The sequence below is a fragment of the Vanessa tameamea genome, chromosome 25, assembly GCF_037043105.1.
Source record: "Vanessa tameamea isolate UH-Manoa-2023 chromosome 25, ilVanTame1 primary haplotype, whole genome shotgun sequence".
Taxonomy (NCBI): Eukaryota; Metazoa; Arthropoda; class Insecta; order Lepidoptera; family Nymphalidae; genus Vanessa; species Vanessa tameamea.
Genome location: NC_087333.1, coordinates 735,642 through 750,308, shown reverse-complemented (window position 1 = coordinate 750,308; position 14,667 = coordinate 735,642). Strand labels below are relative to the sequence as shown.

At 40.1% G+C, this 14,667-nt stretch overlaps 2 protein-coding genes across 5 annotated transcripts in view; one reads left to right on the top strand and one right to left on the bottom strand.

The window, feature by feature from the left end:
* LOC113399529 (uncharacterized) overlaps positions 1-14,667 on the bottom strand; it is a 136,742-nt gene that overhangs the window by 55,153 nt on the left and 66,922 nt on the right. For 2 of the 4 annotated variants that reach the window (XM_064218921.1, XM_064218922.1), the window contains exons 7-15: positions 12,443-12,580; positions 3,712-4,021; positions 3,455-3,569; positions 2,787-3,318; positions 2,622-2,710; positions 2,376-2,493; positions 2,199-2,296; positions 1,981-2,122; positions 1,809-1,890 (exon numbers count right to left, since the gene is read on the bottom strand). In XM_064218921.1, coding sequence (XP_064074991.1) covers positions 1,809-1,890; positions 1,981-2,122; positions 2,199-2,296; positions 2,376-2,493; positions 2,622-2,710; positions 2,787-3,318; positions 3,455-3,569; positions 3,712-4,021; positions 12,443-12,580 — 1,624 coding nt within the window. Of the gene's footprint in view, positions 1-1,808; positions 1,891-1,980; positions 2,123-2,198; positions 2,297-2,375; positions 2,494-2,621; positions 2,711-2,786; positions 3,319-3,454; positions 3,570-3,642; positions 4,022-10,352; positions 10,591-12,442; positions 12,581-14,667 lie in introns of those variants that run through there. The other 2 variants (XM_064218923.1, XM_064218924.1) reach the window with 2 other exon arrangements.
* LOC113399535 (cytochrome c oxidase subunit 4 isoform 1, mitochondrial) overlaps positions 4,316-14,667 on the top strand; it is a 181,350-nt gene continuing 170,998 nt past the window's right edge. The window contains exon 1 of the mRNA XM_064218930.1: positions 4,316-4,327. The gene's annotated coding sequence lies outside the window, so the exon portion shown is untranslated. The remainder of the gene's footprint in view (positions 4,328-14,667) is intronic.

Here is a 14,667-nt window from a genome sequence, read left to right as displayed (position 1 = left end):
ATATTGGATATTATATTTAGAATGGAACGCTGTATCGGAATAGTTATCATTTGGATAACCAAATGACGCCAGCCGATGTCCGAGTGGCGAAGGGAATTCATCGAATACTGAATCAATTCTGATATCGGGTCGCAGGTCCGTGACGTCACTCCCACTGGGTAATTGGGAACAGCGCGACGCACACGCGAATAGCGGATATAGAAAATGTGTTTAAAATGATTGGACGTCATTTCAAATAAAACATACATACTTGATATGTAAATAATAATCACTAAACGCAATCATTACGTACTTAAGTTCATATCGTGTAAATGTTATACAGACTTTCCTAACGATAAAAATCGTTAATTACTTGATTTGTACGATTGAAAACATGTACATCAAATTTAAATAACGTAGTAGGAGTAAAACGGTGTCTCTGTTGAAGTCGGAATCTGTACTAATATTATAAACGTGAAGCTTACTCTGCTCGTTACGCTTTCACGGCCAAACCGCTGAACTTAATTCTATTAACTTTGGTATGAAGCCAGCTTCAACCCCACTAATCATTTAAAATAAATATAAATATTATTAGTTTAAATAGGACGGTAATATACGACCTAGGAGGTCGTTTATAGTTGGGTTATAGTCACCATCGACCATTTATTGCTGCTTAGCGTAAGAATGACCCATTAGTGAGCGGTACCACCCAGACGAGTTCGCACATCACCCATCTACCGGAGTTTCTTAGTTTTCTATTTTGATAAATCAAAACCCGCTCCGCTTACACCGCGCACCACGACCGACCAATCTACGCGAAACACCAATATGTTGTGATATCCTCGACTTCCTCTCATAATATCCGACCCAGTTACGAAATATCGCATAGTCCTCGATAGACGAAATTAGGCCTAAATACCTACGCTTTAGAGACTATTTACCGCTTTACATCGAAACTTATTATTGTTTTGCTGAGCGATATTGTACTCTATTGTTTGCGTTATAAAGTTTGTTATTAGGCTGGTATTCTAAAAAAAACACGAATGCCTTGCAATAAATTCCATATTGGCATTCATGAAGCTTCACGTTCCTTTCCGGATGAAAGTTAAGACAGTGATACGAAAAAGGGCTCGAGTCCCGACGACATTACGAGATCATTTGGCAAGGGTTCATTCTTCTATAATATTTCAATCTTATTTACGGTTTTGTCTTCTCTTAGCAATATTTTTGATATTTGAGAGTCACTAAGTTCAGAATTTAAAGGTGTATTTAATAAATGCATGTTTCTGTGTTTCTTCCAATAATTTATATTAATTTTGTCTCGCTTTAATTTTGACGTCACGCGTTATTATATGCAGTTAAATCTTGCAATTAAAATTTTAGTTCGACTCTTTTGATTTGCTGAATTGAACGATTTTATTTGCGTTATAAAATCAAGCAACCAATATTTAGACGTAGAGTAAAACGCGGTTTCTAATTAAAATATTAAAAGTAATCCATTGAAGCCTTTCTCTCGTTTCGTCAGAAAATAATTGTGTGTTCAATTAATTTCAAAACAAAGAAAATTTAGAGTATACATTTATCAGAAACATATTTAGTAACAAAAATGTTAGTATATAAACTTCGCATTTATCATTCTAGTAGGAAATCCTGTTCAATCCTTATACTGACAGATGGCGGTCAGTTTGAAGAGCTCCGCCCGAGGCGCTACGGGCCCCGGCGGATAGATGTCGCTGTACGCTAATTTGTTCGCATCGATGTAGACGGTTAAGTCGTGTTGTATTTATGCACGCATGCAGCCAAACCTGAGTATAAGGAATAGCACGCACCTGCGTCTCGGTCGCGGCGGCGGTCGGCGCAGTGCTTGGGGCTGTGCCGCTTGGCGCCGCGCACCACCAGCGACTGCGGGATCTGGCCGCACACACGTACACATTTCTGATTACTGTCACTTCAATAATGAAACATTCAAAGCCCAACAGGGAGCGTATCGATAGGACTGACCAGCTTGTCGGAGCGGTCGCCGGAGGGCAGGCGCGCGATGGTGACGTCGGCGCTGTCCTCGGGCGGCGGCGGCTGCTGCAGCCAGTTGTACTCGCGCTTGTCCACCGGCACGCCGCGCCGCTCGTAGTCCGCCGCCTGCGTCCTGCGCACACACGCACACACACGCGTTACTGAATGCGTCTGTCGGCCTCCGCGAGTGAGTACAGACACGGCCTCACCTCAAGCTCTCGTAGCAGTCGAGGCAGATCACGGCGTAGTCTCCGTTCTCTAGTAGTAACGAATTCTCCGTCCGCCTCTGCATCAGGAATGGGAACTCCTGCGACGAATAAAACATCCTGTAGTGCGAAGTGCGAGACGGGAGAGTGGAATGACGGTAGTGGGGATGGGGGAGTCACCTTGATCGGTAGCGCGCGTACTCTTTTTCTGTAGGTTTTGATGCCGCACAAATGACAGTGGTAGTCGTGCGTGTTGTACACTCGCCGCTCCGCCGGACAGCCGCCTAGCGCCTCGTACCTGACACACACGCGGACTATTTTATTATATTCAACATTATATAAATATATTATAGTGATATATTCCTGACTGATGCGTATTATTATTTTACAAAATATAATATAAACAATTATTCGAGGCGTGCTCACCTTCTCCATTGGCTCAGCAGCGAGTGGTAGCAGAATGTGCAGACTAGAGCCGAGCCGTTCTCTCGAAGCTGCTCCGCGTTGGGATGACTCTGCGACAGGGAGCACCGTTACGACGTGTCGGGGGCAGGGGGGAGGGGGCGAGACGGGGGCGCGGCGGGCACTGACCTGGTGCGTGAGCAGGCAGGGGAAGTAGGGCGCGTTGCCCTGCGGCTGGCCGAAGAGCACGCGCGCCAGCGTGAGGTCGGAGTGCAGGCCGCACAGGAAGCAGTAGATGGAGGTGCAGGCGCTGTTGCTGGCCACGGTGCGCTCGGAGGTGGTGGAGGGCGGCGTGGGGATGACGCGCTCGCCGGCGGGCGGCAGCGGCGACGGGATGTTGTAGCGCCGGTGCTCCAGCGGCACGCGCTCGGCGTCCATGAGCTCCCACTGGCGCGCCAGGTGGCGCACGCAGCGCGAGCACGCCAGCACGCGCCCGCCGCGCGCGCCCGCGCCGCCCGCCAGGCACGGGAAGTGCATGGCGTGCGAGTTCATGTACTCCGCCACCGTGGACAGCCACTCCATGGACTGCTGCGGGAACAGCCCGGCGCACACGTAGCAGCGGTACAGCCCCATGCCGTTCTCGGCCGCCAGCGGCGACGGCGCCAGCGCGCCGGACGGCCGCTTGCTGGCCGCGCCCGGCTTCATGTCGTACGGCTTGAACCTGCACGCGACACGGCCGACCTTAGATTTATCGAGATACGTGTTCGTCGAATCCGACGACGACTGAACGTGAAGTATTAGGTGTGATGTATTTCAATATAAATATGAGGCCGTAGTAACAACAAAGTTTACCTCACCTAATGTTATTGGTATGCGAGTTGTTGTGCGCCGCATTCGGTTCGCCGTTCTCGCTGTACGCGGGGTATTTGTGCGGGATGCTCTTGTAACACGATGCGCAGATCTGAACCATGCCTGAAACGCGACCTCACCTTTTATATACGTTTGCAACGCACCATACGTCCCAACTCAGGAGCGGAGATCTTACGTATTCAAATGAAAACCGGTAATCGGCGCAGTCGAGTGAAACGAAGCGATTGTACAATGTGTATGAGACCTTGCGGGCTGATGGGGCTGGCGTCGGGGTGCGGCTTGAGCGTGGTGATGAAGGGGTAGTAGGTCTCGCGCTCGGGGTTGGGGCAGCAGTACACGAGGCGCAGCTGCGAGCTGGGCGCGGACACGCCGCACACGTAGCACACGAAGCTGGCCGTGCTCTGCGAGGGCGGGCGCTCCAGCGACGGCGAGTGCGCGTGCGCCGCCACCGACTTGTCGCCCGACGACGCCAGGCTGAGCGGGCTGGGCGGCAGCAGCGACGGCGGCCGCGTGCGCAGCGTGTACACGCGCTCGTGCGCCGGCACGCCGCGCATCTGAAACGCGCCGCGGGTTAGCGCTCGGGACGCACTGGCCTTGCTACTGCACAGACGTGATCCGAGTGGTGACGCAAGTCACAGTAAACAAATAGAAAGACTTTCGATGAACAAAATTCACTTCGCGATGATTAAGAAATTCCGTATCGCATAATCGTTCCGGCGATACTAGTAAAGATTACCGATGGATATCTATTTTTCATAAATTAAAAATTCCGATAGTAACTTTTGGGGCAATCCGATAATTTAGATATCGATATTAACATTGGCTTAAAACGGATTATGTTCGCGTTGCGACAGTATAACGTTACAAACTCATGCCATTTGTCAGGGATCGACGACGTGGTAAATCCCGATGACGACATGAGATATGATATTATGTACAGAACAAATTTATTCATCGTGTCGTCTAATATGCGGAATAGTTAAAAAGTATTATACGTGTACATATGTGACGTGACGTAAGTAAATAACTGAGGAGCTTTGAGATATATATATATATATGATTTCATAGTCAATAAATTAATTATTTATAGCAATCATTTTCCTATTAATCGAGAATATTCTCACGTGATTCCAACGCGGTACGTAATTCCATGCCGCGGGTTATCGCGACGATGTCAAGCTTTAACGATACGGTTATCTTTTAGGTCTTACGATACAAGTAAGTTCAATTATTCACTTGTATCAACAGGCTCATGTTTTTAAAGTCATATGATATAAATAAAAACGGATCTATAACGTTACCCTGTGGCACACCGAACCAAGTTAAGCTTTACGGTCGCAAGGTAAAATAATAAGTCTTAATAAAAATAATAATAAAGAATTCAACTTGCACGTGATTCAGACGAATCTGAGAACAGATAAGCTTACGAAACATGCAAGCCGAATGATAAAAAACGCCAACGAAATAAAATGCAAGTCATAAATCGATAAGGACACTGTGAACTTGTATCGTGAACGTCGACAGATGGAGTCCGTCATCGGTCGACATTCAGCCATGTGGCGGCGCGACCCCACCGGCCGGGCTATCGCCGCTATCGCCGGTCAGCGGGTCGTCGAGGACAAGTGAGGTGCTTTCATCTTTCGACGATACTGTTTTATCGTCGCCTTCAAGTTAAGTGGAAACTTTACAAAATTTACTCACTCGTTTATCAAAACGCTGATAAATAAATAATCTAATATTAAAATACTAAAAACAAAGCGAACGTTGAAGTGGATGTTGGTTCTCTGTTTTGTTTTTTCCTTATATTGTAATGGTAGGCAGGCCTCACTGTAATTGGCCACCATAGACACACACATACACCTATAGACATTGACGCTTTATGAAACATGAACCATCATTTTATTGTCAATACACCATCAACCTTGGGAACTGTGATGCTGTCCCTTGTGCCTGTAGTTACACTGACTCACTCACAATTCAAACCGGAACCGGAACACTTCAATGCTGAGTGTTGTTGTTTAACGGTAGAACGTTTGACGAGTGGGTGTTATCTACCCAGGCGGGGTATCTATTTGATATGAATAGTCTGCGATACGGCTTGATCGGTAACCATGAATACATAATGCATTTTGTGTGAAATATTTGTTTCATTAGGAAGATTATCATACTGTCGATATTGTTGTAACTTGTCTAACGAGATGATGCTGCCCTATCGGCTTTACTGCCGTGCCTCAGATAGCTTTGACAGTTGACGTAAATACGAGCAGTAAGTCGCATCAAACTACATACCTACATCGTTAATGTCAAAGTCAAAAATCTTTATTCAATATAGAAGTATTTACACTTGCTTATTGATAGTCAAGAATCTACCACCGGTTCGGAATTTAACACCTCGGACCTGAGAAGAACCGGCGAAAGAAACTCAGCGGGATTTTTTTTTCCATCTTACAAATTGTTTTACGTACGTAAATATAAATCGATTTTAATGTTTTGCTATTTAAAACAAGGTTCTGCTTTGGTAAGGAGGTAGGGCCTGGTGTCAGGGGGCTTTTCTGTATCCTTAATGACATGTACAGAAAAATCATGACCATAATCGCTTGACTAATAAGCAACAAACAAACTTACTCAAAAATCAAAGTCGAAATATACTTTATTCAATTAGGCACTTGCGAGCACTTTTGAATCGCCTTTTTATATCGAATTTAAACTATCTCGCATATATAAAACTAAAATATAGCATTTTATGAAACATATTACATTAAATCTGTGAGTGGAAAATACAAAACGGCTGCATTAATGTCCACCACCAAGTGAAACAAATTTAAATAAATCAATGAAAGATAATATCTCAGATAAAACCTTTAACGCGATTATACTGGAACAGTATTAGGTATATCATTATGTACATACATATATATCGTATATCTTATCTATAATACTTTATCTAAGTAAGTAACAGCAGAACACTTGTAGCGATATACGAATATAATACTTACACTTATAGATAACTTCACGAATATCATTTAGTTTTGAGTTTTGTCTGATACTAGCAACCCGAGTCGGCTTCGAACACTTTCATTTTGTAAATACAAAGAAAAATCAAAATATCGCCACAGACAGTTATCCGATCGCACATTTCACAGCGAACGATTTTCTTGGTTGCACATAATTTGGAATCGGATATATCTTTAAGAGGAAATTATTTCCGACTTGTAACATAAGAAAAGTTATAGCTCTGCTAGTATGCGTGATATAAATATAATTTAGATTAATAAATGCAGATTTCTGACGGTGATTTTTGAGAGTGGTATCATTCGTTTCTGAGATTACCGACAACAAACAAATTTTGCTCCTTTATAATCTTAGTATAGATACATGATAGCAAAAATTTGAATAAATGAAATCACTACGAGGTCCTAGGCTATGTTACAGATTGTATATGAATTATTTTCTCACAAATAAGACAAACTTTAATAATCATGACAAATATCGTAGCAGTCTTAATTTTTTTTTTTTTATTAATAAATATTGGACAATATCACATACATTACTCTGATCCCAATGTAAGTAGCTAAGGCACTTGTGTTATGGAAAATCAGAAGTAACGATGGTACCATATACACCCAGACCCAAGACAATATAGAAAATTAATGAACTGTTTCTACATCGACTCGGTCGGGAATCGAACCCGGGACCTCGGAGTGGCGTACCCATGAAAACCGGTGTACACCCTACTCAACTACGGAGGTCAATTATCCGGAGGAGTCTTAATTATCACTCGTGATTAACTTCAATAAGTAAATCATTTGTAGAACACTTCATTGAACACTCGAACGTACTTGAAATATTAATTTCTAACATTGTAAAATCAATAAGCGACGAGAACGCTTCAGATACGAAATAAATTGATACAGATATATCGAGGACCGTTCCGAGAGCACTGGCCGAAAAGTAAAGATAAATATTATCTATAACAAATGACCTTTATTAATTTCAAAACAATACTGATAAGTTTATACGCACCTCATGAGAATCTACCAGTAAAAAAGACAGCGTCGTCAATTATGAATGGCTTTTTATATGAACGGCGTTTAGGTGGGTGATATAAGCAATGCTGTCTTCTTCCATCAAATGTCAAATCAATCATGACAGAAAGAGAGAAATATTATCATAAGTAAAGCCGATAATGTTTAACGTACAGACAGAAATAACTATCTTAAACAACAAAACTATTGATTTATTAAATGAATACACAAAACTATATAACAAAATGTCATAGTCTCTTTCTAATACATGAAGAAAAAACGTGATAAAAAATATTTAATTATGTTATAATCCTTAAAGACTTAATCTTAAATACAAGTTACACCGCAAAAGTGATGAAACCGTACATAATATTAAATCAGACGTGTAAATTGTAAAATCAACTTTCCCTATAATCTTCTGATACGAAGAAAACACGACCATTACAAGTGGGTATTAAAGACGTTTAAACATTACCGATAGGGACGCGCCGATAGCCGAGTCAGATGTCACTCGGGTCGGCGGGTCGCTCGGACGTAATAATTCCCATTGGATACGATAACACATCGCACAGAGACTTAATAGAACCGATTGATAGTACAGTGTGTTTATTGTAAGTTGATAAAAAAACAGGTTAATTGAGGTCAGGCGGCGAGAAAGTCGAGCGAGGGGTTAATGTGTAATTTTAATTAGAAGGATTACGTCTCGAAATAATCAACAAGGAACATTGATTCCGTTTGTTTAAAAAAAAATAAACTAATTTGAATATGCAACAACATAAAATTTAAAACGTTTCTTCGAAAGGAGTATGTAATAATTAGGTTTTATTTGAACACAATATAAATTTCGAGTATAAAATTGTTTTTATCGTAACGATATGTAAACAAAGAACTAATCGATGCAAGAGTCAGTGTCTACACAAAGACAATGCCGCGAACTGGGTAAACAAACAAACCGAATACTCGGAGACATTCTCATGTTAGATTACTGTCACTGTCACATTTGTACTTAACGAAAATTAAATTAATTTAATTGTTGCTATTAATTATATTAAAATCTATAATATTAGCGATTCGCCCCGACTTCGCACGGGTGCAATTAACTACTAAAGAAAATTATATGATATAGATATAATTTATCTTTAGATGTTTTCAATCAGTGAAAACATTTTCGTAACGGATCTAAATACAAACAAAAACACTTCTTTGTAATATTAAAGATTAAATAAGGAGACGTTTCTTTGTAAGACCTAAAAAAAAAAATCACTCAAGCTATATACACAAAACGAATACTAGAAGTTGTAGCTCATTAATAAACTAATACTGTATTTGCTTCGCAGCTTCATCTACATTTAATTTAGACTATTGACGTGACAAACATGAATTTCCTATTCTTGTTTCTAATAAATAAAAAGATAAAATCAAAGTCATAATAATCTTATTTCAAATAGGCTCACAAAAGCACTTTAGCCTCATTTAAAGAATTATGTCTTGATAATTTTATTACCAAAATAGTTCTGTTTAAAAAGTAAACAAACAAATTTGGAATAAGCGAAAACAATTAATAATCATTTAAAAAAAAAAAAAGTTTCATGTTACAGCATACGGATGCAAAGTTATGTCATCGATATTGACAATTCGAATTGGCCTAATTGACTAACTTCATAAAAATGTCTAGGAATATTAAAACGACGCAATATATAGAATAAATAATCAATGTATTAAGTAAAAATGACAATATTATCTAAACTTTCACCACTGGGAATCGACTTTAATGCTATCAAATTAACTACAAAGCGCTATTTCACAATCCAAGTTTTTTTTAAATATTAAAAATGTATAAAACGTATATTACCTAGCAGTTTTACCCAAAGTTGAAATACTCTATAAAAAGAATCATATGATCGTATTAACCATTTCATTGGTTTTAGGAACTAAGATGTTATGTTCCTTGTACCTGTAATACTAACAAAGTCACACAACACAACAACACTGAGTTGTGAGTGATGTTTGGCGTTATAATATGTGGTGAGTGGTACCAACCCAGACGACTCTATTCCGAGAGGAATATTGACCATTTTAATAAACAAATAATAATGAAACACCATATGACGCGTTACGATTATCTTAATATATTTTATAATGTAATTATAATCTCGTAAAATAGGTAATAGTTTTATTAATGGAAAGTACAGATATGATAACAAAACGAGACCGACATAAACATATTAAAATTAACTGAAGGTTTCGGAAACATTGGGAATTCCGGTATTAAAAGATATTTATTATTATTATTAATATCTACAAAGGCTAACCTTGAGTACCCGATGAAAATATATTTTTTTGTAACCGTCTCGACAGCGCTGGGATTAAACCGCATGTGACCGATTTTCATTTACAGATGCACTTCTCACAAATACAAGTTAAGCACATGAAAATTCTGTGTCAATAAAAGCACATGAAAATCAAGTATTTATAGTGGTGATCAAGTTCATGTCTGAACGGGCGGATAGCGCTTTGTAAGTCTGTACACGAAATTGTACGTAATATTGAATACGCAAGTTTGGACAAGTAACAGTCGCTTGCCTTATTAAAATATTATCTGCTTCGTTGGGTACTTAAAACAATGTAGGTAGGCCCTTATAAAAACTATGCTTACATTTTTGCTCTTTACTATCAAAAGCAGATAAATTTTCGTGGACCCCCATTAACATCTTATGGACCCCCATTTTTTATTCACGCCTACGTAAACCCCTAGTAAGTCTCCCGTGGACCCCTGCGGGTCCACCTGGACCACTTTGGGCATCACTGCTCTAGGCGATCTAGGCTCAGGTTCGGAACCGACTAAATAAGAGAGACAAACCTTTTCAGTAGCCGGAGACATAATCGTAAACAATCCCGTATCCCTATCCAGTCAAGTAGCAATCCAACTGAAATCGGATACACTGTCACAATAAATTCACTATTCACACGTAATTCACTCCAGGATTTCGCATATTGTAACCGAGAGGTTCACAGTGACAACGTCCACAATCGCAGACGGCGCCGAGCGGGCGGCGGCGGGCGGCGGCGGCGGAGTGGCGGCGCAGTGGCGGCCGCGCGCGGAGTGCCAAGCGCCGAGCGCCGCGCGCCTCGCGCCGGGCGCGCGTCATATGATCGCTATCAATATTTGCGGTCGGGTTAGGCCCCTCACTTTCGATCGTCTTCTTCGAAAGTCGGCGTGACCGAAAATATTTTATGTCAACATTGAACTGTGGACCTGCATCGGGCGCGTCCATTTCACTAATATATTACGCAGGTCACGAATCTCTCTTATTCGTGGTGGGTCGTTTTGGTGACAATTTTTATTATTTGTCTCAAAGATTCCTCACATTTTGTAAAATAATAGTATCGTTTTTTAAATAATATAAGTTACGGTATTTAAAATGGTTCACTAACAGAATACCCCATCAGTTATATTATACAGTACGTGTGTTTGAGTTAAGTTTAATATACACGACTTGGATATTATTTATTTATTTATTGATTAGAAAAAACGAATCGCTTATTTTCCAACAGATGTAATAGATAATATTTTTTATGACAATGGAAATGTTATATTTACAACTTCGATGATAAGATTGAATTGCGTCTACGGGCTTATCGGGACTCCGTTGATCCTGCCCTTTGGGTCAATCTATATCTATCTGTTTTCGATATGAAATAAACAATACAATTTATTACATTTAAAAAATTTGCAAATATCGCAAATACTTAACTTAGTTTGCTATTGAACATGACCATTATTACACACTAAATATTACTCATTAAAACATAAAATTAACGCCCGTCTCTAAATAGTCATGATTAATGACTATTTATGTTATGTTTATTTATGTTAATAAATAAATGAAATTACGAAACGCATCTCACTTACAAAAATCTTCTCTCAACTCCCTGCGTCGTCTATTAGTTTTCCTTATATTGCTTTAGTTGTTTTTTTTTCCAGTAAGGTATTACGAAATCGTATCCTCGTTTTTTAGTATAGATATATTCTTATTATCAAATCCTCTAACTAAAAATCTCCATAAGGAATCGAAAGAATCAATAAACATGAACAGAAAATTCGACGTAACTAGTCGATTGATAACAAATACAGCGTTATGGCAAAATTAACATTATTAAACAAATTCTTCTGATAAAAGCGTCAAAGTCATCGCTTTAAGAAATATATGAGTTTATAATGATTAGCAATATTTTTAAAATAGATATTATTTCAAAATAACGATTAATCTTTGCGTAAACAAGTGTTAATCAAAGAATGACAGACGATATCGAGCCCGATCAACGGAGCAGATCGACTCTTATCAGTTTTAAAAAAATCCTTTTATCAAGCACGCTCTCGCGCGGTGCTCTTCTGTCGGTGGTTTATTTGCGAGACGGATTTTAGTATTTATTTATTCTTTAACTAACGACCTACTTTTGCAGTGAATGCAATCGCTCGGTAATGTTACTTTTGGTAAAAAGCGTAAACTACTTTTTTTTTTTTTTCCAAAGAATATGGCTTAATCAATTTTGATACGGGTACTAATTTAGTACTTTCATGATTGGAAACTTAACAATTAAACAACTCCACCTCCTCACGCGCGGTCGAAACCGAGTAGTAACAAATAAATTACGTAATTTGCTCCGTCGCCTCTCCGAGACGAGAGCACCGTACACAAACATTGCACTCGTCCTACCGAGTATTGCATAAACGGTGAAGTTTGTTTGCAGAAGACATTCGAACGAGCTCTTTACAAGATTATGTGAAATGTAAAGATGGATCGCGTAACGTCAACACGACCGAAGGCGGAGTTTGGTCGGGACCTAACCCTCCAACTATTTATTTATATTTCGTACACGGCCGTTCGAGCTCGCAATCGTCTATCCCTCGAATAGAGCAGAGTCGAGCGGAGTCGAGCGGAGGCCCACCTGGTAGGCGCTCCACTGCTGCAGCAGGTGGTGGTGGCAGGCGGCGCAGGCGCGCACGGTGCCCTGCGCGTCCTTGGGCCGCGAGCGCGGCGGGCGCGGGTGCTGCTCGCCGAAGATCGGGAAGTACGCCTGCTTGTTCTGCAACCAGAGCGCGGGCGCACGCGTTACGGACGCGTTACGTACGCGTTACGTACGCGTGTCGCACAGGGGGCGTGCGCATCGTTTATGTCATTTCAATTATTAGCTATGTGATCATTTTAAGCATATAATACATATATATTTATTCAATGTGAAAACATACTCTATTCAATGGCATGCATACTCGGGTTATGATAATTAACTTATTATATCCTGTATGGAAATCGACTAATCCTAACTCCATGCTCTTTATCCTCTATGCATGCTACGTATGCAAATAATCTGTTGTATGTAATATGAAAATAAAAATATACGTTATTTGAGTAAGGTCTTTTAATTCATCATTTACTTGATTAATTTTAATATCAAGCAACCGCCGACTCTGAATTTTAATTGTACCGAGAAAAACCGACGAAAAACACAATACGTACGTACTCCTTATTTAAAAATAACAAAAATAAACGTTTAATAATTGTATGTGACAATATATTCGTGTATCGAACATTAACGATCTCTCCATCATCTCTATAACGTATATTGTAACGTAGAATTTTCTGCGGAATTTTATTATAGAATCGAATACTCCGAAAGCTTGATATAACACGTTTATCCCTACTCATTGCGTCTCCTGTGGCGCCACTTGGAGTCCATACAAGAGGCGACCTGCCTCCTGGGAAATCACCTCGTCACATAAAAACAGGAGAGAACCTATTTTCTCTCGTGTGTAGTGCGTGATAACGACGTGTTCGTATTTCGTGCGTGTGGATGAAACGGCACGATGTATACCTGTACGTTCATGTATTTTCCGATACCCAAGCCAGTGGAACGTTGACCTGCCGTCACCTTTCTATATGAACCGTGGTCATGATTCTTTGTTGCAACATACGTGAAGTAAGAACACAAATGACGCAACGAACATCGATTTGAGACGTCAGTTTACGTTAGCAATTTACGAATGCGGTTGCAAATATAATAATGTTGGATCCATAAGTCACGTAAATATTTACTCGTGGTATTTTCATTAGCAACCAATCTCAATTCATTAAAGCTATAGTTTTATTTACACGATGTCTGTCTGTACGTGTGATCGTTGTCAATACGAATACGAGCGTCCGCCCCGCCGGGCGCGCCGGCCGCGACGCCCACGCGCTCGGCCGGCGGCAGAATAAATATTCGGAACATACTATCGGTTCACGTCGTTCCGATCACCAACACACGAGGGCTGGTGATACATTGCAATATAATCATTAAAAACATTGAATCATGACAAGACGCAAAGTTAAAGAGCAGAGCAGAGTTACTCCAGTACGTGTCAAGCGAACCGACTTAGGAAAACTTTAGTAGGCGTATCTCCCATCCGACCCACCGGTGAGCAAAATCGTTTTCACGCTGAGCTCACACCGTGGAAACACAAGTAAAGCATTTATTTACGTTTCATTTTGAATAAAACGAATGGCATCAAGTTAGACATATCGCGTATTTTATACATAGCTTTAAAATAACATTCTTACAAAATATACAGTAGCAATTATCACGTCTCGTAGTACCGAGCGGCAACCGGAACTCCGCCGGCGGTTTATAATATTTTAATATTTCATCTGCACTGTATAATAACCTACATAAATAACTAATAAGAACTTTATACTAATTATTATTAAATAAATAATCAGCAATAGGCAGATATAATGAATAATATATATAATATGATAAAGTCACACTATCGCGTTTTTATGACTTATTAAAGCGTACAACTGATTGCATCATTACAACTATTTACGACGTCAGCGGTCACTAAACAATATTTTTATAATCTGTTACACTAAATGTTTATTTTGGATTCGATTTTATTTATTAAGACATTCATTTCGTTGAAGAAAAACTTCGTGAGGAAGCTTACGTGTGTCTAATTTCAATGAAATTCTGCCACACGTATATCCAGCAACTAAATTGGGGCAGCGTGGTGGAGTAAGCTCTAAGTGAGAGGAGGCCTTAGCCCAGTAGTGAGACATTTACAGGCTGTTATTTATTGACTTCAATTATTTATTAACCTCGTAATTATTTGATGTTATGCGGAATATCTTTCTTTT